At 39.7% G+C, this 21,348-nt stretch overlaps 4 protein-coding genes across 4 annotated transcripts; 3 read left to right on the top strand and 1 right to left on the bottom strand.

Annotated features, from left to right (window-relative positions):
* Window positions 1-72: 72 nt before the first annotated feature.
* Window positions 73-5,459, top strand: LOC129602847 (atrial natriuretic peptide receptor 1-like). The gene is made up of 19 exons (XM_055502010.1): window positions 73-205; window positions 282-325; window positions 540-578; window positions 685-762; window positions 900-1,037; window positions 1,162-1,212; window positions 1,345-1,527; window positions 1,830-1,968; window positions 2,162-2,255; window positions 2,331-2,451; window positions 2,660-2,842; window positions 2,917-3,102; window positions 3,363-3,690; window positions 3,909-4,224; window positions 4,382-4,601; window positions 4,708-4,904; window positions 4,960-5,009; window positions 5,117-5,208; window positions 5,324-5,459. Exons 1-19 carry the CDS (start codon window positions 85-87, stop codon window positions 5,375-5,377), a joined length of 2,634 nt encoding a protein of 877 aa, XP_055357985.1. The 5' UTR covers window positions 73-84; the 3' UTR covers window positions 5,378-5,459.
* A 559-nt stretch (window positions 5,460-6,018) lies between these two features.
* LOC129602613 (pleckstrin homology domain-containing family B member 2-like) lies at window positions 6,019-8,363 on the top strand. Its single transcript, XM_055501685.1, has 5 exons — window positions 6,019-6,404; window positions 6,701-6,843; window positions 6,978-7,130; window positions 7,644-7,749; window positions 7,875-8,363. The coding sequence occupies exons 1-5, from the start codon at window positions 6,308-6,310 to the stop codon at window positions 8,036-8,038; spliced, it is 663 nt and encodes a 220-aa protein (XP_055357660.1). The 5' UTR covers window positions 6,019-6,307; the 3' UTR covers window positions 8,039-8,363.
* Window positions 8,364-8,754: 391 nt separating this feature from the next.
* Window positions 8,755-10,127, top strand: LOC129602845 (uncharacterized). The gene is made up of 3 exons (XM_055502008.1): window positions 8,755-9,011; window positions 9,456-9,496; window positions 9,637-10,127. Exons 1-3 carry the CDS (start codon window positions 8,768-8,770, stop codon window positions 9,724-9,726), a joined length of 375 nt encoding a protein of 124 aa, XP_055357983.1. The 5' UTR covers window positions 8,755-8,767; the 3' UTR covers window positions 9,727-10,127.
* Window positions 10,128-10,259: 132 nt separating this feature from the next.
* Window positions 10,260-12,651, bottom strand: LOC129600659 (putative gonadotropin-releasing hormone II receptor). Its single transcript, XM_055499204.1, has 6 exons — window positions 12,024-12,651; window positions 11,866-11,925; window positions 11,538-11,685; window positions 11,103-11,276; window positions 10,757-10,855; window positions 10,260-10,562 (listed from the first exon to the last, which is right to left on the bottom strand). The coding sequence occupies exons 1-6, from the start codon at window positions 12,519-12,521 to the stop codon at window positions 10,294-10,296; spliced, it is 1,248 nt and encodes a 415-aa protein (XP_055355179.1). The 5' UTR covers window positions 12,522-12,651; the 3' UTR covers window positions 10,260-10,293.
* Window positions 12,652-21,348: the final 8,697 nt, after the last annotated feature.

Below are 21,348 nucleotides of genomic sequence, written 5' to 3'. Positions count from 1 at the left end.
TTTCTCGATCTCTTTGAATGGCGGGATATAGCTTTACTATGCGATAAGAATCCCAACCTGGGCAACTTCTTTGCACTGGCATGCATGGCGGCTGAAACAACAATTAAAAATGGACCACGGATGAATGTCTTCCTTAATGAATTTAATTCTCTGGAACCTGTGGATTTCGTATCTGAGTTGCACAGGCTGGCAAAAGTCAGTCGTAGTAAGTGGTCAAAAATCTAATATACTGCAATGCTATGACGTGAATGAGAACCACGTATATTTTGAAATGTTTGCAGTATTTGTCCTTTTAACCCATGGAAATCAAACTCGATCTTTGTTGGTAAATGTTCTGATTCATATACATCTACAATTATTGTATACATGTGTGTGTATCTGTACACAAAGCAGAACTTTCTTTTAAAATCACATTTTCCAGATAATTAACGTCACAGATCCACGGCACTTCTATGGTTAAATTAAAATATACAATTGTTCACAAAGTTTTAAAATACGTCAAATTTATAAGCAATTACAACACGATCACACTATTTTAGGTCGCTGCGCACCGGATTGGATTTACCAAAGGAGAATTCGTAAGTGACCTTTTATTTTGGAAACCAAGAAGTCTGCCTGTATTATCTCTAAAAGCTACAGGATTTAATAATTTTATTTAGCAATTTCACAACAATGTCGTTTTAGGTTTATATTTCTTTAAATCCAATGGAGCATCCTTTACATGGATTTTATCGCTGGCAGTTTCATGATGCAGATGATGAGGTTCGTAACATCAAAATCTGTTCAAACATTGCATCTAAGCAAGTTTGATAGCTACGAAGTATGCTTAGTGTTGTTTACAACGTGTCTATGCACAATCTTACGTTCTCTTTCTAATAAATAACTACATTTAATTTTAGGATGCTAGAAACGCGTTCAAATCGCTATTTTACATCAGCAGCAAGCCCATGAGAGGACCGGACTATGCGGCATTTGAAATGGAAATTAAATATAATGCTTATAAACACTACAATTACACTTACGAACCAGAAGAACGAGTACGTAAGCCAATAAATTAACTATTATTGAAAATCAATCTTAGATATAGTGTTCCACAATCACATTCACATATACGGTATTGATTTTTTAAGGTACTAACGATAAACCATTGGTCTATCACAGGTTTCATCGTTTACTGCACTCCAGCATACACTTATTCGCCTTCTGATAGAGGTACAGCTGAGCTTCAGAAAATGCTAATAATACGCTGACAACAATTAAATGCACACTGCTGTTATGCATTACTTATTTTTTAATAGTGCTGCTTGTTGATGTATTTTTTCTGACGACTTCTTACCTGCTTAGATAGTGAATGAGACATTGGCAGACGGTTTGGCCGATTTTGAATCGGCGAAAAAGGTCATGCATAGAGCGTTCCTCCCACGCAATGTGTCGTCAGTGGCAGGGGACTTCCAGTTTGACAAAGGAGACAGAACGGAATACTCGTACGTTATACTTTCGATGGAGCCGAATTCGTCCACATTTCGGGTAAAATGTATTTTCGTACATTATTTTCATTGTGCTGCGGTAAAACGATAATGTAAGTGTAAAATAAATCATTAACTACCATGCCTGGCAAATAAACCGCTTCCAAGGTTTTTTACACATCAACAATTTTCGTATGCGTATATAAAAAATTTATTCCATATGGGAATGAATAAAATTTAATTTGTGAATCTGCTACCACGACTTCCAAGTTCCAACGAAAGTAGAATTACCCTATTCTGCATACAACTTAGTGTATCAATACAGTAACTGTAATGCTTGTTGCTTATGGTCGTTATTATTAGGTAGTATTCACGTACGACACAACTAATGGAACTCTGGTTCCGGTAAACGGAACAGCCATTTCGTGGGCATATCGTGACAGCCCTCCTCAGAATGTGCCTCCATGTGGTTTCGATGGTTTAGATGGCGATTGTGAAATAAGTAAGATTATTTTTTAAAAAAAGTATTGAAGCGTCAGATATTGGCATTTTACATTTTGTATGTTGAGGGTGCATTCTTGTGATGGAATACCTTTTGCACTGTGTACAATACAGACTGCGCTTGTACCGGCATATAAAACTGCACTTAACATCTGGTTGACAGAATAAACAATGTTATTATTGTTTGGTTATAGATAATGACGCCGCACTGAGAGGCAGGATTGGAATATATTTAGGGATTCCGCTTACAATCATTATTATAGCGGCAGCCGCGTATATATATTTTCGGTAAAAAAGAAATTCTGACAACCTAACCTAGATCTTTCGATTGACAACAGCCCAAAATTCGCGGTCATCTTACAGGCGCAATCGACACAAATACGAAGACGAAGATTCCCGGTGGTACATACCGCTAAGCGATTTGGAATTTAATAAGGATGAACCTGTCGACAACCCTGCTGTCTCTGCGAGCATTAAAATCCCGGTATAGTTTTTTTTTCGCTTTACTAGCGGTGTAATAAGACTGGAACATTACTCTGCATATGTCTTGCGTAATACCGTATGCATTACAATTTACAATCATCAAATTAATATTACAAGTACATTACAGAATGCATTAAAATTATTTTTACTTTTTGAGTATACTCAGTATAGCTGGTTTAATTTTTCACAATAATATGCAAGTATGCTAGGTGGTGCAGATTAATACCACAGTGAGTGGACTGCATCTCCAAGCGCTGGGCAAAACTGAGAAGAAGCCAAAGAAACCGGACGCACATTTGGTCCGCTATAAAGATCGAACAATCTGGGATAGAAAGGTTGTTCTCTCACACCGATTTTCTCCCTCACGACAGCAAGAAGACTGTATCAAAAAGGTATGTTTGCAAACTGCAACCGGGACATGCCTAATTTTTTTAAAACTGGCTTTTTCATTTGGGCTCTTATGCAGATGAAAATGCTTCGCAGTTTGAATGTCGCACATTTTTACGGTTTTTCACCGGAAGCGCCACCAAACTTACTAATGCACGTGCTGTACGAACATGGCTCACGAGGAAATTTGGCTAGCCTAATGCACAACTCCACCGTACGTGTTGACGATGCTTTACGACAGTCCGTGACGACAGATTTGACCAATGTAAGTGACATTTGCAAAGCCATCTTTTAATCAAAAATCAGTTTTATTTATAAGAATTTTTCGTTCATAAAATTTTTTTCACATTTAGTCTGGTAAAACTTAAGCTATGTGCTATGCATCATACATAAAAAATTGTTAAAAACGGTTACGATAAGTTGATAACTGACACATCTGCTGTAATTAACATTTGGAATACGGCTTTAAAATGACCCATTACATTTTACTAACACTTTGTAAAATTATGTGATTACTTTTTTCAGGGATTGCAGTATCTGCATGACTCTCCGGTCGACCATCATTCCTCCATAAATACCTACTGCCTCATAATTGATAGTCGGTTTGTTTTGAAAATTGCTTATTACCGCTTGGATATTCTGCCGCAGCTTATACCGGATATGAATAACGAAGAAGTGGTGCAATCCCGATTCCTTAGTTATGCGCCAGAACGGCTGAGAGGTCCCATATCACATATCTATCAGGGATCAAAGCAGAGCGATTTGTATTCATACGCATACGTACTGCTGGAGATATTTTGCGGGATATCGCCATTCCAAAAAGAATTAGCACTTGGGATACTTTCTCCAAAAGGTCAAGGGCATTGTGAAATGTCAACCAAAATATCAATTAAATAATGTATATGGTTTTCGGGAGACTTACAAACGAACTTGTCTATTTTTACGTCTACACTGCAATTTTTAAAAATCTGTTATTTATTAAATACGGAACTTTTATGACTACATACTGCTGTAACGGAATTTTTTTTAATATCGCTGACCAACAATAGGCAACGCGCTGTTCCCTTCTAGATATTTTAACGAGACTTACGCGTGCAACAACCACGGCATTTCGTCCGGAAATTCCCGACACATGCTCGGCTCCACTGACAATGCTGATTGAACGGTGCTGGGAAGACAGGCCTGAGTCGCGTCCCACCATCAAAGCCGTACAACAGTTCCTGAAGACGGTGCCCGGTTTTGAGCGGAACAAGAATTTCGTCGACAGCCTCATGCATCGAATGGAAGTGTATGCTCGGGAGCTGGAAGATCGCATTGGAGCAGCAACGGCGAACATGATGGAAGAGAAACGAAAATCGGAAGAGCTGCTATTTCAAATTCTACCCCAGTATGTATCGTTTACATCGCAGTCTAATCAAGTGCTTAGCAGTTTGCATGCAGTACATTGCGACCGAATTACTAGATAAGTGGGCGATGACCGAATAAAGAAAGCTGTGTGCAAAATATTTTATTTATATATGTTTCAGTTTTTATTTTGCTTTTAGACATCTTGCACTGGCTATGACACAGGGAAGAGACATCAAACCGGAGACATTTGATAGTGTGACAATTGCTTTCACGGCCATTGCTGACTTCGGAGAAATCGCCACCGGGAGTTCGCCATTCCAGATTGTCAAGTTACTGAACGATTTGTATTCGATGTTCGATAACACACTGGATCGTTATGATGTTTACAAAGTGGAGACAATTGCAGATTCCTACATGGTAATGTTATTATGTAAGATTTATAAGGAGGTCGAACCGGGCAGGCTATAAAAGTTAATAAAGGTCATAGTGATTATAAGCTGATTAGAATTATTTGTGGCTGCAGATAGCCAGTGGAGTTCCCAATCGCAATGGTCAAGAACATGCTCGACAAATAGCCAGAATAGCGTTGGACTTAATTAAGCAAGCAAAAAGCTTCCTTATCGCCCACCATCCAGGACGTACGCTACAGTTGAAAATTGGATGTCATACCGGCGGATGTGCAGCAGCCATAGTTGGAACGCGGATGCCACGTTACTGCTTGTCTGTCATAATATTTTTGTCTTGCTGGACTTGTGCAATGTTCCTTTTGTTTTAGATTTGGAGACACGGTCAACACTGCAAGTAGAATGACTTCCTTTGGCAAAGGTCAGTCGCTCAGTACTCGATATTTGGGCCTACTGTGAGCGCTAAAAGTGCAGTTGGTAATCAAATTTTTATAGTGAAGTATCAATAATAGGTCAATATGTTTACAGCGCTGAAAATTCAAATTAGCAGTGCTGCAAGGGAATATTTGGAGCGTTACTTTAATTTCAAATCGGAATACAGAGGTCAGCTGGAAGTCAAGGTACGAAAACTTTCTTTTGAAAGCTATCATGCCAGTTTCTCAATCTGAAAATTAATTTACCTCAGAACTGAAACCCATGCAAGAAACATGGAATTCGTATTCTTTGCTTTTGCAGGGGAAGGGCATGCAGAACACTTACTGGTTGATTTCGGAGCTGCATAAAGAATAGCTGTGAATTACTTACGCATAACATAATTATCATAACACTACGCAACATGGACGATTTGTAACGTAAATTTCGTAATTTCGTGCTGAGTGCTATTGGACGATTCCAATGCATTTGTTGCTACTGGACGATTCTTTTGCATTTGTACTGATTCAATTCCTTTGGAAAATGTTATGGCAGCTCGATCGTTTATAATACGACAGAAAGTAATTCACGTTCTTTTGTTGTGGATATTATTGTAAACTGCTTTGTAAAAAATGCGGCATTATCACACAGCGTTAGTAGAAGTACTTATGGTCAGTAAGCAGCAACCACTGGCGATCTAATCACGGAAAACATTTCACTTGAATTGGTCGTCGGCGGTGCTGATCTCGGGAGGGCGTGTCTTTTCGCCGCCATGCGCCACACTTCCACAAGCAATATACGAAAACAATAAGATTATAAGAATAATTAGTTCCAAACAATAATTACTTCGAAAGGTTACTTTAAACGTGTACTGAACCATTTCGGTCGAACCGGGCGGTAATTTGTAGAAATAGCGGCAAAAGGACCATCTTCTTCGGGCGGCAGCTATTAACCATTTGGGTAGCAGTCAGCGAACGAGTGATTCAACTTTCATGACTGCATCGCGCAAATTCCCTGAAACTGCAGCTGATCGATCTGTTTACGTTTTTACACTCTGAAGGTTTATTGTTACAACCATCCGAAACGCGTAAAACCCGAGCATTTTGTCGTATTTCACCATTTTATACGCTTCTTATCAAGTCTTTTAATCAGCTGGAAAGCCCTGATCTATAAACACATTTCTTGTTTAGTGAACTGCCAACAGCAACTGAGCGAACCCTTTTCCTGTTAACGTGCTTTTGTTAGTTTTGTATTTCTGGTTTGAAAGCCTCAGATTTTGTCGAACTAAACAAACTTCGCATACGCACCATGAGGGTTCAAGGTGTTCCGGGTCAGAATGCGCCAGACGGCGGCGCCGTCCCCGTTCCAGGAAGTATGGCCAGAAGCGGATGGGTCTATCGTCAAAGTAAGTGCTGGCCCTGCTTGTCTTCAAAAAGCAGAGCGTACTCTGCACTGTACGTCCGGAAGTGGGTCGCTTTTAACTGCAATGGGTTGTTCCGTACCATCTTGCGCAAAGTTCTCGTTGGAAGATTTTTAGTTTGATAGATTTGGAAATCGTACAATAGCTCCATGTATGCAATTCTTTTTGGCTCTGTAAAAGCGATAGTGTTGCCGTCGAGCTACAGTGATAGATTTTGTTCTTGTTGTTGTCACTTCTTTGAAATAATTTTTACAGGATTTCTACATAGGATTGCTTTCTAGGTTCGATTTTAAAGCACTGGAAAAAAGTCTGGCTGGTGCTGCAACAGACTGGAGAATTGCAGTATTACGATGAGCCCAACAAATCCAGAGCCAAGGATGCTCTGTTTATGCCAGACACACTGAGTGTTCAGACAGGACGTGAGGTTCGTAGAACAATGGCTTTGCATGTTACGGCCGATGATTACCCTTTTGGGAATACATTGACAGTGATCGCATGGTTGGGTTTTTGTTGTGTCACTTGTGTGATTGCTATACGTACTGCGTGTTGGGTTTTTAGTGCAAATACTCGCCACCCAGTGGAATGCCCGCCGAATCCCTTTTCGCCATCCGACCACGCCACGGCTCAGCGTGGCATCTGTGTGCGGAATCACAAGATGACTGTGCCGCTTGGAAAATCGCACTGGAACAGGCACGAACGGCTGCGCCACCGGTACGTGACGCGGTTTTGTAGATGATATTGGCGCGTTGTGAGGAAGGAAATATTACTTGCTGTCAATTATCTTTTGAAAATTTGAACGTTTCTTTTGTTTACCTGAAAAAGAGAAACGTTTTCACGGATTTATATTCCGAATACCTGCGATTTTCACGGGTTTTACCCTTCCGACTGATACAGATAAACCAACCTTAACACTGACGAACGTCACACTTTTATCGATTAAATTATTGTTTCATTACTTTTTCATTGCAAATATCATTAAATCAGTTTTAAATCAAACGTGAAAAGTGAGGACTTCAATGGCTGACTCCACAATTAGAGGGGCTGGGATCGTAGGATTTAATTGGTATTTTAATAATTACGTAGAGTTTAGGTCACCGTTATTGCTCAAGTCTGTACTATTTTCAGGATTATACTATTTTCAATTGAAATTATACAAATAATTTTTTCGGTTGTGAGACTAAAATTTATAGTATTTGATATTTATTAAACGTCTGTGTTGAGCAGGCAGGAGTGCGCCGCACAGTATCCACGTCGGCCATCAATGTTATGCCCGCCGGGTATTATGCTTTCTCACCAGCACCAGATGGGTTTTACCTTCCCACTGGCTACGGTAAGCTGAGACTGATTGTCCCCCGTGCCGTTTACGTGAATCGTTACATAATATAATCATTTAAGTATATGGTGGGATGTTGTTTTGGTAATCAGAAGCTGGGATTCATATGATGTTGTTGACAGTGTACCAAGTGGGTCCCGACAATGTGACACGCGTGTATTACGTGGATCGACCGGGCTACTACTACTCCGGTCCGGACTATTCCTTGGGTCTACTGGGAGGTGTTGCTGCCGGAGCCTTACTGGGTTCGGCGATGTTGTGGCCACTTTCCTTTGGATGCTGGTGAAAGAGAGGATGCGCTATCGCTGCCGAGGAATTATTCATCTACCGAGGAATTAAGCTGGATCTAGTCACCTTTATGCCATAAACATTCAATAATCGCCGACCTAGAAAGTCTATTTGAAGTAGGGCATTGATTATTGCGTTTTGTTGCCTGTGTATGTTTGCATGAACAGAAACTATAAGGTACCTTCGCTAATTAATTCGCTCAATTCGGTAATTCGCTAAATTGAATTCTAATTTATGTTATGATATTTTTTCGCACATGTGAATCTTAAGGAGATTTGTTTTCATGGATGGCTTTGGGCATGAACAACATTTATTGCTTATGAGTTTTAAAATGGTATATTTCGTAACCTGCACCATTTTTCACTCGTTCTGTTATCGGAAACATGTTTGGAGAGTTATAGCAGTCGACGTTTTGTGTACCAGTTGTGAAAAGTATTTTGAGAAGGCATTTTTTATGATAGGCGAAGCGATGGATACTGCACTTCGTGTACAGTCACAATCAAAAACAGCGGTTTTTTGTACTGTATAGGAATATTGAATATATTGTATGTTATTGCAGAACTGTGTAATAAAAGCCAAAAGGAATGTGTGCAACATGTGCAGCCTGGTTTTACTTATTATCCATGGTACGATCAGAAAGATGGGAGCCGGGATAAGAACGGCCCATCGTAGCCTAGCACATGTAATAATAATATTATTTTGAAACTACCAAATTACTGCAGAGCACATGTTTCAGAATGAAACATTTTATTGTACTATTACACGGTGTCTTTCGGCGGGGTCCTTTGTGAAGCTGTTTTTTTTGCGTTTTTTTATGGGTGAATTTCCATTGCGGAATCAGAGGAAAATGTGTAATCGGAAACAGACCTTCGTGATAATGTCGATACTTGTGACGTTTGCCGTAATCGTTCGTTTCAGCGTTATTACCGATGCTCGCGCTATAAGAAATGTCAACGGGGTCAGCTCTGGAGGTAAACAATAATAAACATCTACCGTATACGTAGAAAATATTCGCTTGAGCTGCAAGTTGCGCGTGATTGCATTATAACCGAGGTGTGACTTATACAGTTATACCATAAGCGTTCATGAATTATGCGGTATTGTATTATGATTTATGAAGTATTGCAAATTAAGTAAAATCTTCTAGGACTGACTAAGCATTTTTATTATAGCTTGGAATCGGGTGCGAATTAAAAAAATTAGAACATAACTAAGTTTGCGCTCATTTGTCGGATTAAACTGAAATCCATCCCCGCGGTATCACCCTAGTCGATAGTGTGATAATATGCGATTATGGATGGATAATTTACATTTGTGGCCAGTATCACCCAGCGTAATACTCGTAGATAATTTACCACGGACAGTCAAAAATTTTAGTACGCTACGACTTCCGTAATTAATTCCTTTAACGACAGGTTGCGTTGATCGTGATCCGGCTTGTCCGATGCTGGCACAGGTAAATGCACTGGTTGTGTGGTTTTCAGTTGATTCCAGTTAATATAGAAGTATAGCACCTACTGCATACCATACATGTAACGTTAATTATGTATCTTATTATCTACAGACTATTTTGACGAAGTTTATATTTGAATATAGGCTGGGCAGTGTGTAACTCATGCAAATTACACTCTGGAAGCATGCGAACTAAGTTGTCGAAATTGCCATTCTCCACAAGCCGGAGCGTGATTTGAAAGTCCACGATGTGCAGCTCTTCCCTGCATTAATACATAGATTTGCAGACTGTCAGAGAAAGCTTTTCATAATATTCCAGTGGATAATGAGGATGTTTTTTTTCTGGCAAAAGGGCTGGGTAGAGAGTAACAACGTGTCCTAAAGGATTTTGTATTATGGTATATTTATATGCATATACACCCTTGTACAGATAACTTTACTGCTACATTTTCTTCCAGATATTACGGCGTAATGCACCTCGAATGTAATTTACATGCAGCGAACCAGAATAACTGCCGTGATCTGTCTCTGCTAATAAAATATGTGTATGTGCTATATTCTACATATGAATACTGTACTGTACACATAAATTTAGTAATTCAAAATAAAATTGCTATTTACATTTCCATAATTACACATAATCCAATGCCGTTGACCTAAATTCTGATTAAACTGCAGTACAATATATCTGTATTTACAAAGATTGCAACTGCCAGTTACAAAATTACATATGTCTGGAACGTACTGCAACGTAAGCTGCAGCCGACACAGGAAAAGATGTACGCATTCTAAGTAGTATTGTCAATGGAGATGAACGTGAGAAAACTGAAACAAATCGGCATTTTTCGAAACACAGTGCATCGTCGGCAAAGAATTGCGGTGATGGAACGTTTTTGCGGGGCTGACTGAAAACGACCCTCCATGTTCCCTGAAAGGAACGCAGGGGGAATTCTGGCAGTGTTGGATATAGCTTGCACGGCTACTGCTGATTTTCCAATCAAAATTCCCACGCCGCTGAGACATGTGAAAAGCTCCATATACCAAAGGATTTAATACTGCGCTTGACATACCTACACAAAATATGCTTGATAAATTACTATTTGCTGCATGCATAATAATAAGTTACCAATAACTTAGAAATACAAATAAGACAATTTGTAGCTACAATTTGTACAGTATAATTTGTAGCTTATATCTATCTGTACTATCTATACTTCGTATACGTAGTTGTTAAGCGATTATCCTTCTGGGTGCTTGCACTCACCAAAGCAGAAAATATACTGAAAAATTTCATGATCTTTCGGTGTTGTTTCCGTTTGCTGATGAACCACAACGTAATAAATAACTGAACAATAATAAGGCACTGTAAAACAAAAACATCTGTAATCGCGCTATTTGTTTCAAAATTAGTTCTTATTTGGAGAATTCAGTTGTTGCTTGGAATTTTCCTGTAGCTCCAAGTCCAAATACTCGTAAGCGCTGTGCGTTCTTACAGTCCAGGTGCAAATACTCGTACTATAGCTATTACATACGGTACGTTGCCGTTAGACAAGATTATTGCGCTTAATCTGCTTTGTTATTATTCGTGAGCGCGGATCTATGCGTTTTACCCCAGCACAGCAGAAAGGTCATTATCACCAGGATGGACACATAGAGAGATTTCCTTTTGGCTTTCCGAAGAAAAGCCCCCCGTTTTTCATCAGCTGAGCTGTTGTCTGACGTGGTTCTGCGCACTAATCCAGTTCCTGAGTAATTATCGCTAACACGCAGTCCTGTTGCTGAATCTGCAACAGAAACTGATATGTCCCAAGATCCAGTATGATATGTTGGTGACGGGAAAAGGCCCTTTCGAAAGTTTCTATTAGGAGACTCGATTAGATGTCTATGCAAATTATTTATTATTAATTAAGAGTTCCTTAATGCCCTTATCGGGCTTTATTGGGCTTGACACCATCTAACAGCCTAATTAATAAGCGCCCATCCGTAACTCATATATACATATATTGGTTGTCAGGATTTCCTTTGCACTTTCACAAACCCCGTACCTGTTGTTGACTGTTGTCTTAATGCAGAAACAATCAAAATGTAACTGGCAATGATAATCAGAAAGGGCAGGATAAACATGACAGAAAAAGTGAAAAATATATATGCCGGCTCTTGCCATGACTCCGTATAGGCTCCGTATGTCACACACTACCGATAGAACAAACATATCATCAGTCGACTGCATTAACATTTTACAAGTCGAATTTTAAATCAGCACATGTGTTATATGATATCATCATATTTTTAATTATCTTACTTGTTGACTCACAGAAAAAGAAATTCAGTATAATAACATAAAATCCTCAAACATTTCCAAAATATAAATACCTGGTCAAAGCGTTCGTCTTCGGTTCTACCTGGCGATCGTAACACGCGAAAAATCAGAACCTGAAAAAAATTGAGTCTGTGCTTACTTTAATTTTAAGCTAATTTTTTTAGCACCAAAGCACAGCGCAAGCATGCGTGACAATTGCATTGGTTGTTACCTGCGGAAAGCTCAACAGTGTAGCACAAGTCCATGATCCTAGAATAAACGATCGCATTATTCGACGATGATTTATCCTTTTTATGGGCAGCCGTATAGCAATACACCGGTCAACGGCGACAATGGCGGTGGAAAACGTACTGGCGTATAATGCGAACATTTGCATAAATTTAATCACTTTACACAGCAAATCTCCGGCTAACCACTCATATGTGCATTTCCATACAGCATCCGTAAATAAACAAAACACCGCCACAAGCAAATCAGCAATGGCCAGATTGAGAATCAAGAAGTCTATGTTGGTCAGAAAATGCTGACGAAGTCGATTGTAGCTTAATTTGCCAATGACCGCCATATTTCCCGTGGCGGCTAGCGCCGATAAAGAAAAGAGTATTCCAATATGTATTTTTCTAGAATAATTTTCCTGTATATCTTCTTTTAATGTTGGATATATCGCAGCTGTTTCGTTGATCATGGTGGTAGACAAAATTCCCAACATTGATAATAACACCGCTTTCAGGAGACTGGACAACGCTTATGCAATCGCTTTATATAGTACAATTACTCGAACCCGAATGGATAATGTGTCTCGATAATTACGTAAAAGACGACACTGCAAATTATGTGTCTGATTGCCGTTAAATTAAACTATAAATATCTGATACATCTGATATGGGGAAGCGAAGAGGACCCAATATTGACCTTACTGTATTTGAGCAATTTTTCAAAAAGGAAACCGGCACCGCACTGGAATATTTATAGGGAATCACACGAATCAGAAAGAATTAAACGGAATTTTCACCGTTGTTGTACTGTACTCTGTATGAGATACAGTACAGTACATGAGCCACGAGGCCACATATTGCCCTGCGGAAACTTATGACGGCTGCTTAAACTGCAGTACACCTGGCCACAGCGGGAGTTTTCCCGGTGAATATTTAACAGGATGTTGTGTTTTCTGGATAGCCTCATACATGTACGTATGATTTTAAGAATACGTATGTTTCCAAGCACTATGAAAATTGGTGGAGATATGTGTTGACATTGATTCGAAACTTTCCGAAGCGTTTATTTTAACACCCATTACTGCATTTTAGACGAACTGCCTATGTAAGAATTAGCGAAAAATTATCGTAAATAGCAATAGCACTCCTACCAATCAAAGAAATAATACCAATTTACTCCCGCAATATAAAATAATGTCGCATAACTATTTTAACTTTAAAATTTCTTTCAATAATAAACATTTGGTGACCCCTCCGTTCACAACCTTTCACGCGGTTCACAAGCGTTCGAACTGTCGCCGACCGTTCCACGATCGGACGGTCTTAATGCTGTTACTTTGTGTTGTAATGTTTCTGAGCGTGATGTTTAACAATCCTAGCTGGTAAACAAAACAATAAAAAATTTTAGAAAAAAAATTTAAGGTACGTGCAGAAGATTGTGAGTTGATTGAACTAAATTAGGTTATGAATGGAGTGGCCATGCATCTAAACACTTCTTCGTTTCCCGTCTTGGAGAGAATTCTGTAGCCTCCCGATTAAAATGCAGCTTCATGTTGATTTTGGAAAGCGAGAAATGAAAACGTATAATAAAACGAAAGTTTGATAAGTGTCGGTTTCTTGTCCCTCTAATACTAGAGTATAGTTCCTAGCTGGAGCTGACAATAAGTTAGAATTGCATTGTGACCTTACACACTACTCTCGCGCGTATAGAGTAGCGCACTTCTTTGTAGGAATTGGTTAACTTACGCATTTATTGCGCAGTTTATGCTATACTGTAAATTCTTTTTATAACAGTAACATACGTAGTGGCTGTAGAATTATGACAACATTTTCGAGTCGTAATGAGTTCAACATAAAAGCATTTATTTATATGCGTTGACCTGGACGCCGGAGGATGTCACCAGCTGAAGTACGACTTAGTACGTAAACAAGAAACAGCTACCTGTACTAGTACTTTATAGTAAATACTGGCTGACATAACAAATTATTGTTTACGCCGCAGTTACCGACGTACCGCATCCCATGGGCTCCTCCCAGGCTCCAAACTGATCCAGTACTTACCATTAATGCGGTCCCTTAAACAACCTACCCGATTAGGTACTAAACCATGGCAAACTAAATACTACGAGTAGCGTAGTTTGCGATGACTTAACAGTACTGAAGTATAAGTAAAATCAGCAAAATTTCGTTTCGTGGTCTCACTGGTCTGCAACACAAATGATTATGTGCACCATAATTATATGAATACTGTACATCTCTTGCAGGTTTTCGGCCTCTCCTCTTTGTTACCTATGTTCTCAGCTTCCACTGAGCCGATTTTGCAGATTTAAATTTTCACAGAATCCTTTCAAAACGTAGAGTAACACAAAGCTAGTGGTTTTTTTACTCACACAAGTAGGATAAGCCCAGTGGTCACTCAATGGCTTGTTGCCATGGATGCCATAGGGCTAACATGCGCTTGTCTGTCACCACGGGCAAATTAGGGTTTCACAAGAAACAGCTTTGGCTTCGCCTCTGCGTTTCTTGTGGGCCACATACCGAGTGAACGAATGATTCGGTTAGTTTTAGAATAAAATGAAAACTAGCAGCCGAGGCACAAATGAAACAAACTTTAATGGCGAAAGGTCAACATTTGAAAAACCGGGCACCAGATATTGGCCTGATCGACCTCAACTCATAAAAAAAGTGCAGACTGCTAACGTAATAATATATAATGTTGGCTTGATGCCCGCTTGATGACTAGTCACCAAACTGAATGCAGAAACAGGTAATTTTAGCAGATACAAACGCAAGTTGACCGCAGAGCAATCGCTGTGACCAGTTTAATCAAATAAACTGAAGGCGATCTATTGTCTTATATTCCTATAAAACTAACTCTTTTCAAACAAATTCCTAACTGCTAGTGAATTACTACTGCTACCACAAAATATACAGTCATAACTCCTAACTATGAAATCATAACTACTTCCTCCTCGAATACACTGCAACATTTGAATTTTAAACTAGTCTATTTGCCCAGTCGTAATCCAATATTCATCCGTTCTCAGCTGATTGATAATGTAGCCAATGTTTGGGCGAACGGCTGAACCGATTTCGACGCGGCCAAGTGCGTTAAATTCGTCTCAACGGCGCGAATGTTCTTACGCTATTGCACCATCGATACGCCCCAAAAGGGAAGGAGTGGCCCCAAAAAACAAATTGTTGCCATGGGCCCCCATAGACATACATGGTAAATGCATTGTCTGTTCGCGGACCGTTCGGAAAAACCGAGACAGACCGCGGCCTTCGGCATCGGCACGTTACAAAGTATTGAAAATTTAAGAAACATGTGCAAAAATTAATCGCAGTCAATCCCACCAGCGTGATCGGTATACCTCGTATTCTTTCATATACGATATTTCGTAGATATCTTAGGTTTCTTAGGTTTTCTTAGGTTTCTTAGGTTTTCTTAGGTATTCTCAGGTTTCTTAGGTATTCTTAGGTTATTCTTAGGTTATTCTTAGGTATTCTCATGTTTCTTAGGTATTCTTAGGTTTCTCAGGTATTCTCCGGTTTCTTAGGTATTCTTAGGTTTCTCAGGTTTCTTAGATTTCTTAGGTTTCTTAGATTTCTTGGGTTTCTTTGTTTTCTTAGGTTTCTTAGGCTTTCTTAGGGTTTCTCACGTTTTCTTAGATTTTTTCTTTCTTAGTTTTCGTAGTTTTCTTAGCGGCTGGGACCAATGCAATCAAGTTGATTGCATTGGTCAAACCAATGCAATCAACTTGCGCCGCAAAAGTTTGTGTACGGATGTAGATCCCGTAAACTGGTTATATGAATACTAAACATCTCTTGCAGACCTTCGGCCTCTCCTGATTGTAACGCATGATCTCCGCTTCTACTCAATCGAGTTTTGTGCTTCAAATTGCACAAGAATTCTCCCAGTGCGGGGAGTGTTCTTAGACTCTTGACCTTTCGCCATCGCGATCGCGGTAGGCCCATTGGTCACTGAAAACCTTGTTACAGCTTAGGACAAAATGGTCGCATACCCAAAATTTCCACATTCAGTACGTATGCAGCGCAGTGCACTGTACGAATGAGTTCAAAATATCCGGTTCGTACAAGTGCACTGCACCGCTTGCGTACAGAATGCTGGGTATGGGGCTATGCGACCATTTCGTCCTACATTGTACCATGGATGCCATAGTTATATGAATACTATACATCTCTTGCAGGTTTTCTGCCTCTCCTCTTTGTTCCCTATGATCTCAACTCCCACTCATCCAATTTTCTCGCTTTAAAATGTTCTGGGAACCGCTCGGTCTGGCGGGTGATCTAAGACCAATCGTTGTTTGCTGTATGCAGAACCTCAAGCCCAGTGGTCACTCGAAAGCTTGTTACCATGGAGGCCATAGGGCTAATATGGGCTAGTCTGTTACCAAGGTCACATTAAACTGTACTTACTCAATTAGCTCAAACATTAAACAGCTTTGGCTGCGCCTCTACGTTTCCTATGTTCCGTGGGCTGACTGAACGACACTTCGTTGGCTACAGTTGCTATTACATTTTCGCGAGTTTAGCAGAATGAACAGAAAAACAGCAGCCGAGCAACAGAACCACACAAACTCTATTAACAAAGGTCAACAATCTAAAAACTGAACATTAGTAGAGACTGGACTGATAATAGACTCCGTTTGCTAAAGTAATAACCGACAATGACAGCAAGCGTCCACAGGTTGGCTAATCACTAAGCCAAACGACAAGAAAAGGAAAAATTCAGCTGATACAACCGCAAGTTGACCGCAAAGCATTCCCTGTCATTTGTTAAATCCGATAAACTAAATAAAATCTGTTTTCTTACAAAAACCAACTGTTTTCAAACAAAAAAAAATAACTGTTACTGCTTTCTCGAATACGCTGCAACGTATGAATTTTAAACTAATTTATTTGCCCAGTCGTAAGCCAATATTCATCCGTGCTCATCTTGTTATCTACATCCGTAACATCTTATACACGAGTATGCTTTGTTCCGAATGATTGGCCGAACGGCTGGGCCGATTTTCACGCAGAAAAGTGCATTAGAATCGTCGCAACGACGCCGGTAATGTTGCGCTATTGCTTAATCGATGCGCCCCAACGGGGAAACAGACGCCCTGAAAAAGAAATTGTTGCCATGGGCCCCCATAGACGGACGTGGCTTATTAATTAATACAGTCGCAACGACAGAGGCAGACCGCGGCCTTCGGCATCGCTTCGGCAAACAAAATGAAAAATCGTATAACCAGGCAAAATATAATAGTAATCAAGCTGGCGATTAGCGCAATCTGTATTTTTGCTTTGTTTCTTATCTTTCTTAGGATTCTTAAGTTTCTTAGATTTCTTAGATTTCTTAGGTTTTTAGGTTTTCTTAGATTTCTTAGGTTTCTTAGGTTTCTTACGTTTCTTAGGGTTTCTAGGTTTTGTATTTCTTAGATTTCTTAGGTTTTTTTAAGTTGCTTGTGTTTCTTACGTTTTTAAAGCTTCTTACAATTCTTACGCTCATAAAACTTTTGAATACAGAAGATTCGTATGTTTCTTTAAATACAAATTTTCGAAACTAATATACGCCACGACAATACGTACGGATGTAGATCCCGTAAACTGGTTATATGAATACTGTACATCTCTTGCAGGTTTTCGGCCTCTCCTATTTGTTACCTATGTTCTCAGCTTCCACTGAGCCGATTTTGCAGCTTTAAATTTTCACAGAATCCTTTCAAAACGTAGAGTAAAACAAAGCTAGTAGTTTTTTAACTCTCACAAGCAGGATAAGCCCAGTGGTCACTCAAAGGCTTGTTGCCATGGATGCCATAGGGCTAACATACGCTTGTCTGTCACCACGGCCAATTTAGGGTTTAACAAGAAACAGCTTTGGCTTCGCCTCTGCGTTTCTTGTGGACCACGTACCGAGTGAACGAATGATTCGGTTAGTTTTAGAATAAAATGAAAACTAGCAGCCAAGGCACAAGCGAAACAAACTTTAATGGCGAAAGGTCAACATTTGTAGAAGCGGGCATCAGATCTAGATACTGGCCTGATCGACCTCACCTCATAAGAAAAAGTGCCAACTGCTAACGTAATAGATAATGCCAGTAAACGTCCGCTTGTTGACTAGTCACCAAACTAAATGCAGAAACAGGAAAAATTTCAGCTGATTCAAACGCAAGTTGACCGCAGAGCATTCTCGATGTCACCAGTTAAATCTAATAAACTGAAGGCCACCTGTTGTCTTATACTCGTATTAAAATTAACTGGTTTCAAACAAATTCATAACTGCTATTAAATAACTACTGCTTCCTCGAATACAGTCATAACTGCTAAACTATGAAATCGTAACTACTGTCTCCTCGAACACACTGCAACTTTTGAATTTAGTCTATTTACCCAGTCGTAAGCCAATATTCATCCGTGCTCAGCTTGTTATTAATTAACTACATCCGTAACAACCGTGACAGAGTAAGGTTAAAAAACCTATGTTTGGGAGAACGGGTAGGCCGATTTCAACGCGGTCAAGTGCGCCAGAACCGCTGCAACGACGCGGTGGATGTTACGCTATTACCGAGACGATGCGCCTCGAGGGGAAAAAAGGGGACCGGAAAGGAAAGTTGTTACCATGGGCCTCCATAGACATACATGGACAAGTTGTTCCCATGTGCGTAAATGACACGACACGCCTCGGCCAGCTGCCTCGATGCGAACAAAAACAAAATTAATTAATCAAGCCGACGCCGATAAATTGGGTACGGATGTAGTCCTCCGTAAACTGGTTATATGAATACTAACTAAGTAACAAGGGTCCTCGACACTTTGCCGTTGTACTCAATGTTCTCCCGATCTACACATCCAATCTGCACGCTCTAAAGTTCTACAGAATCTTCTCAGTGTCGAGAGTAATCCTGCATCATCAAATTTCTGAAAAGCCCAATTCCCACAGTCCAGTGGTCACTCAAAAGCTTGTTACCATGGTGGCCATTAGCTTAACATGGGCTGTTTATAAATCCCCAGATTGTTACTATGTGTTATTATATCGAATTGTCATTGAAATTAGCGAACTGCGAATTAGCAAAAATAACAGGTTCTGCTCACGCCTGTCTATTTTGTTAGTGCCTCCTTAATGTAATAAACATCGTGCCATTATTTAATACATATACAGCTAACCTTTTTACATGCTCGAAATCCTAAGACATTATTCATCCGTGCTGGGCTTGTTTATATTTTAAATACAATGGTAGTTTCCGATTCGAAGGTAGTTACGTTACCAGAAGTATAACATAACAAGCCGACTTAGCCGAGCACGGATGAATAATGTCTTAAGATTTCTAGCATGTTAGAAGGTTAATTACGTATGTAATAAATAATGGCACGATGTTTATTACATTGATAAGGAGGCATGAGCAGAATCTGTTGTTCTGCTTAATCGTAGTTCGCTAATTTCAATGACAATTCGATGTAATAACAATAATTGTAATAATTATAATAATCTGGGGATATACAAACAGCCCATGTTAAGCTAATAGCCACCATGGTAACAAGCTTTTGAGTGACCACTGGACTGTGGGTAGTGGGCTTTCCAGAAAACTGGTGATGCAGGAACACTCTCGACACTGAGAGGATCCTGTAGCACTTTAGAGCGTGCAGATTGGATGTGTGGAACGGGAGAACATTCGCTCGAACGGCAAAGTGTCGAGGACCCTTGTCACGTAGTTAGTATTCATATAATTACATTGCAATAAGTACAAACTGTACAGTAATATAAATTATCAGCGAAGTTAACTCAAAGCGTAAGCAGGATAAGCACAAAATTAACAAGAAAGTGTGCCCAAAAATTTTTACAAAACACAGCTGTTAACAAACTATTGGAAATCTGGCTTTCAAAGTTTGCATTCATTTCTTTGGTTGTAATAGTCGGTAAAATACGTATTATCGAAATTCCGTGAAGTCATAGCATTGCTAGAATTGATTACTTACAATTAGAGCAATCCAGCCTGGATGCTAAACGACAAACTACAGTAAATTAAAGTAACTCACAAACGACAAACTATTAAAGTCAGCGTACTATACGTAGCGTACGTACACTAGTGCCCTGCATCGGAGTGAGAAACGTCGTCCACTCCTACCCATATTTTTAATTTTTTTACCGAACCCAATCCCACTCCGAATTTTTGAAATGCCACTCCGATCCGAATATATTTTTCACTTATCCGAACCCACTCCGATCCACTCCGAAAGTTTATTTGCTAAATTCAGAAAGACTGATCTAAAACATCAGCCGACGCATTATTATAGTAACTTTTTAAAAATAACAGATCATCAACCTTTTCCGGCTTCAGACTATTACGCCGATCATCAATCACAAATCCAGCCAGACTAAACGTGCGCTCACAAACAGTACTAGTCGCCGATACCGGCAGAACTTGCTTGGCCAACTTCGCCAGCCGCGGTAGCTCCCCTTCTTTGTCCTTCCAAAATTTAAGTAGCCATCCTTGATCCTCATCAGCTGATTTAGGCGGCACAGATGTCTTAAGGTAGGAACCAACTTCGTCGTTATCCTGATCGATGGCCAGATCGTCTTCGAAGTCTGCAAACTTGCTTGCTTTACTCGTTGTACCTGCTTTCATCTTTTGGGTGCTTTTGTCACTGATCACAACCGGCAGTAGAGCACGTACCCGGGCAAGCACGGCCTTTTTCTCAGATTCGGTCAACATTTTCAGCGTTCTCATCCGGGGATTAAGAAACGTAGCAATGTTATGAATGTCTAGTATCACGAATTTCTCTCGCAAATAACGCAGCATCATCTTACGCAAGGCAAATATAGCCGGAGCTTCATCACCTGCGCCGGCCGCCGAATAAATACCCTCCAACATTTTGCGCCATGGAAGTACCAAATGTAACGTTGGAGTTTTGCTTGCAGACAATTCTTCAGTAGCTTGTTTTACCGGCCGCAAGAGCTCAACTAATTGCTCCAAAAATTCACGTGGCTCAGGTAACATCTCGTCTTCCTTTCGTTCGACCAACAGGACCTGTAATGAACATAATTATAATGGGTGTACACTGTACAGTACAAACTAAACAGTGCCATTTCGGAATCACTGTCCCTTTACAAGCTATTGTTGTGTAATGTGTACTATGTAGTATAACTATAAGTATACAAGTACATATACTGAAAATAAATGCAAATATTACATATAATTAGAAAGAGTTAAGAAACAAGTCGCTAAGAACTGAGTCTTTATTTTTAGTTCTTAATTTGTATGTACTTGTATACTTCTTATAATTATTATAGTTTATTTCCTTATGCTAGTCTGT

This window comes from Paramacrobiotus metropolitanus, unplaced genomic scaffold, assembly GCF_019649055.1.
Source record: "Paramacrobiotus metropolitanus isolate TYO unplaced genomic scaffold, Prichtersi_v1.0 Parri_scaffold0000004, whole genome shotgun sequence".
NCBI lineage: Eukaryota > Metazoa > Tardigrada > Eutardigrada > Parachela > Macrobiotidae > Paramacrobiotus > Paramacrobiotus metropolitanus.
This window is presented reverse-complemented; position numbering and strand designations above follow the sequence as displayed.

What these genes read in the sequence shown, in the direction of transcription:
- LOC129602847 (XM_055502010.1), top strand. Translation starts at nt 85, where the DNA reads ATGGCGGCTGAAACAACAATTAAAAATGGACCACGGATGAATGTCTTC. An exon ending in GCTGGCAAAAGTCAGTCGTA is followed by an intron (nt 206 to 281) that starts GTAAGTGGTCAA and finishes AAATGTTTGCAG; the next exon opens with TATTTGTCCTTTTAACCCAT. An exon ending in TTATTCGCCTTCTGATAGAG is followed by an intron (nt 1,213 to 1,344) that starts GTACAGCTGAGC and finishes TTACCTGCTTAG; the next exon opens with ATAGTGAATGAGACATTGGC.
- LOC129602613 (XM_055501685.1), top strand. Translation starts at nt 6,308, where the DNA reads ATGAGGGTTCAAGGTGTTCCGGGTCAGAATGCGCCAGACGGCGGCGCC. An exon ending in GTGTTCAGACAGGACGTGAG is followed by an intron (nt 6,844 to 6,977) that starts GTTCGTAGAACA and finishes TTGGGTTTTTAG; the next exon opens with TGCAAATACTCGCCACCCAG. An exon ending in CACGAACGGCTGCGCCACCG is followed by an intron (nt 7,131 to 7,643) that starts GTACGTGACGCG and finishes TGTGTTGAGCAG; the next exon opens with GCAGGAGTGCGCCGCACAGT.
- LOC129602845 (XM_055502008.1), top strand. Translation starts at nt 8,768, where the DNA reads ATGTTTCAGAATGAAACATTTTATTGTACTATTACACGGTGTCTTTCG. An exon ending in CAACGGGGTCAGCTCTGGAG is followed by an intron (nt 9,012 to 9,455) that starts GTAAACAATAAT and finishes CTTTAACGACAG; the next exon opens with GTTGCGTTGATCGTGATCCG. An exon ending in CTTGTCCGATGCTGGCACAG is followed by an intron (nt 9,497 to 9,636) that starts GTAAATGCACTG and finishes ATTTGAATATAG; the next exon opens with GCTGGGCAGTGTGTAACTCA.
- LOC129600659 (XM_055499204.1), bottom strand. Translation starts at nt 12,521, where the DNA reads ATGTTGGGAATTTTGTCTACCACCATGATCAACGAAACAGCTGCGATA. An exon ending in CACTGTTGAGCTTTCCGCAG is followed by an intron (nt 11,926 to 12,023) that starts GTAACAACCAAT and finishes AATTTTTTTCAG; the next exon opens with GTTCTGATTTTTCGCGTGTT. An exon ending in AAGACGAACGCTTTGACCAG is followed by an intron (nt 11,686 to 11,865) that starts GTATTTATATTT and finishes TTCTATCGGTAG; the next exon opens with TGTGTGACATACGGAGCCTA.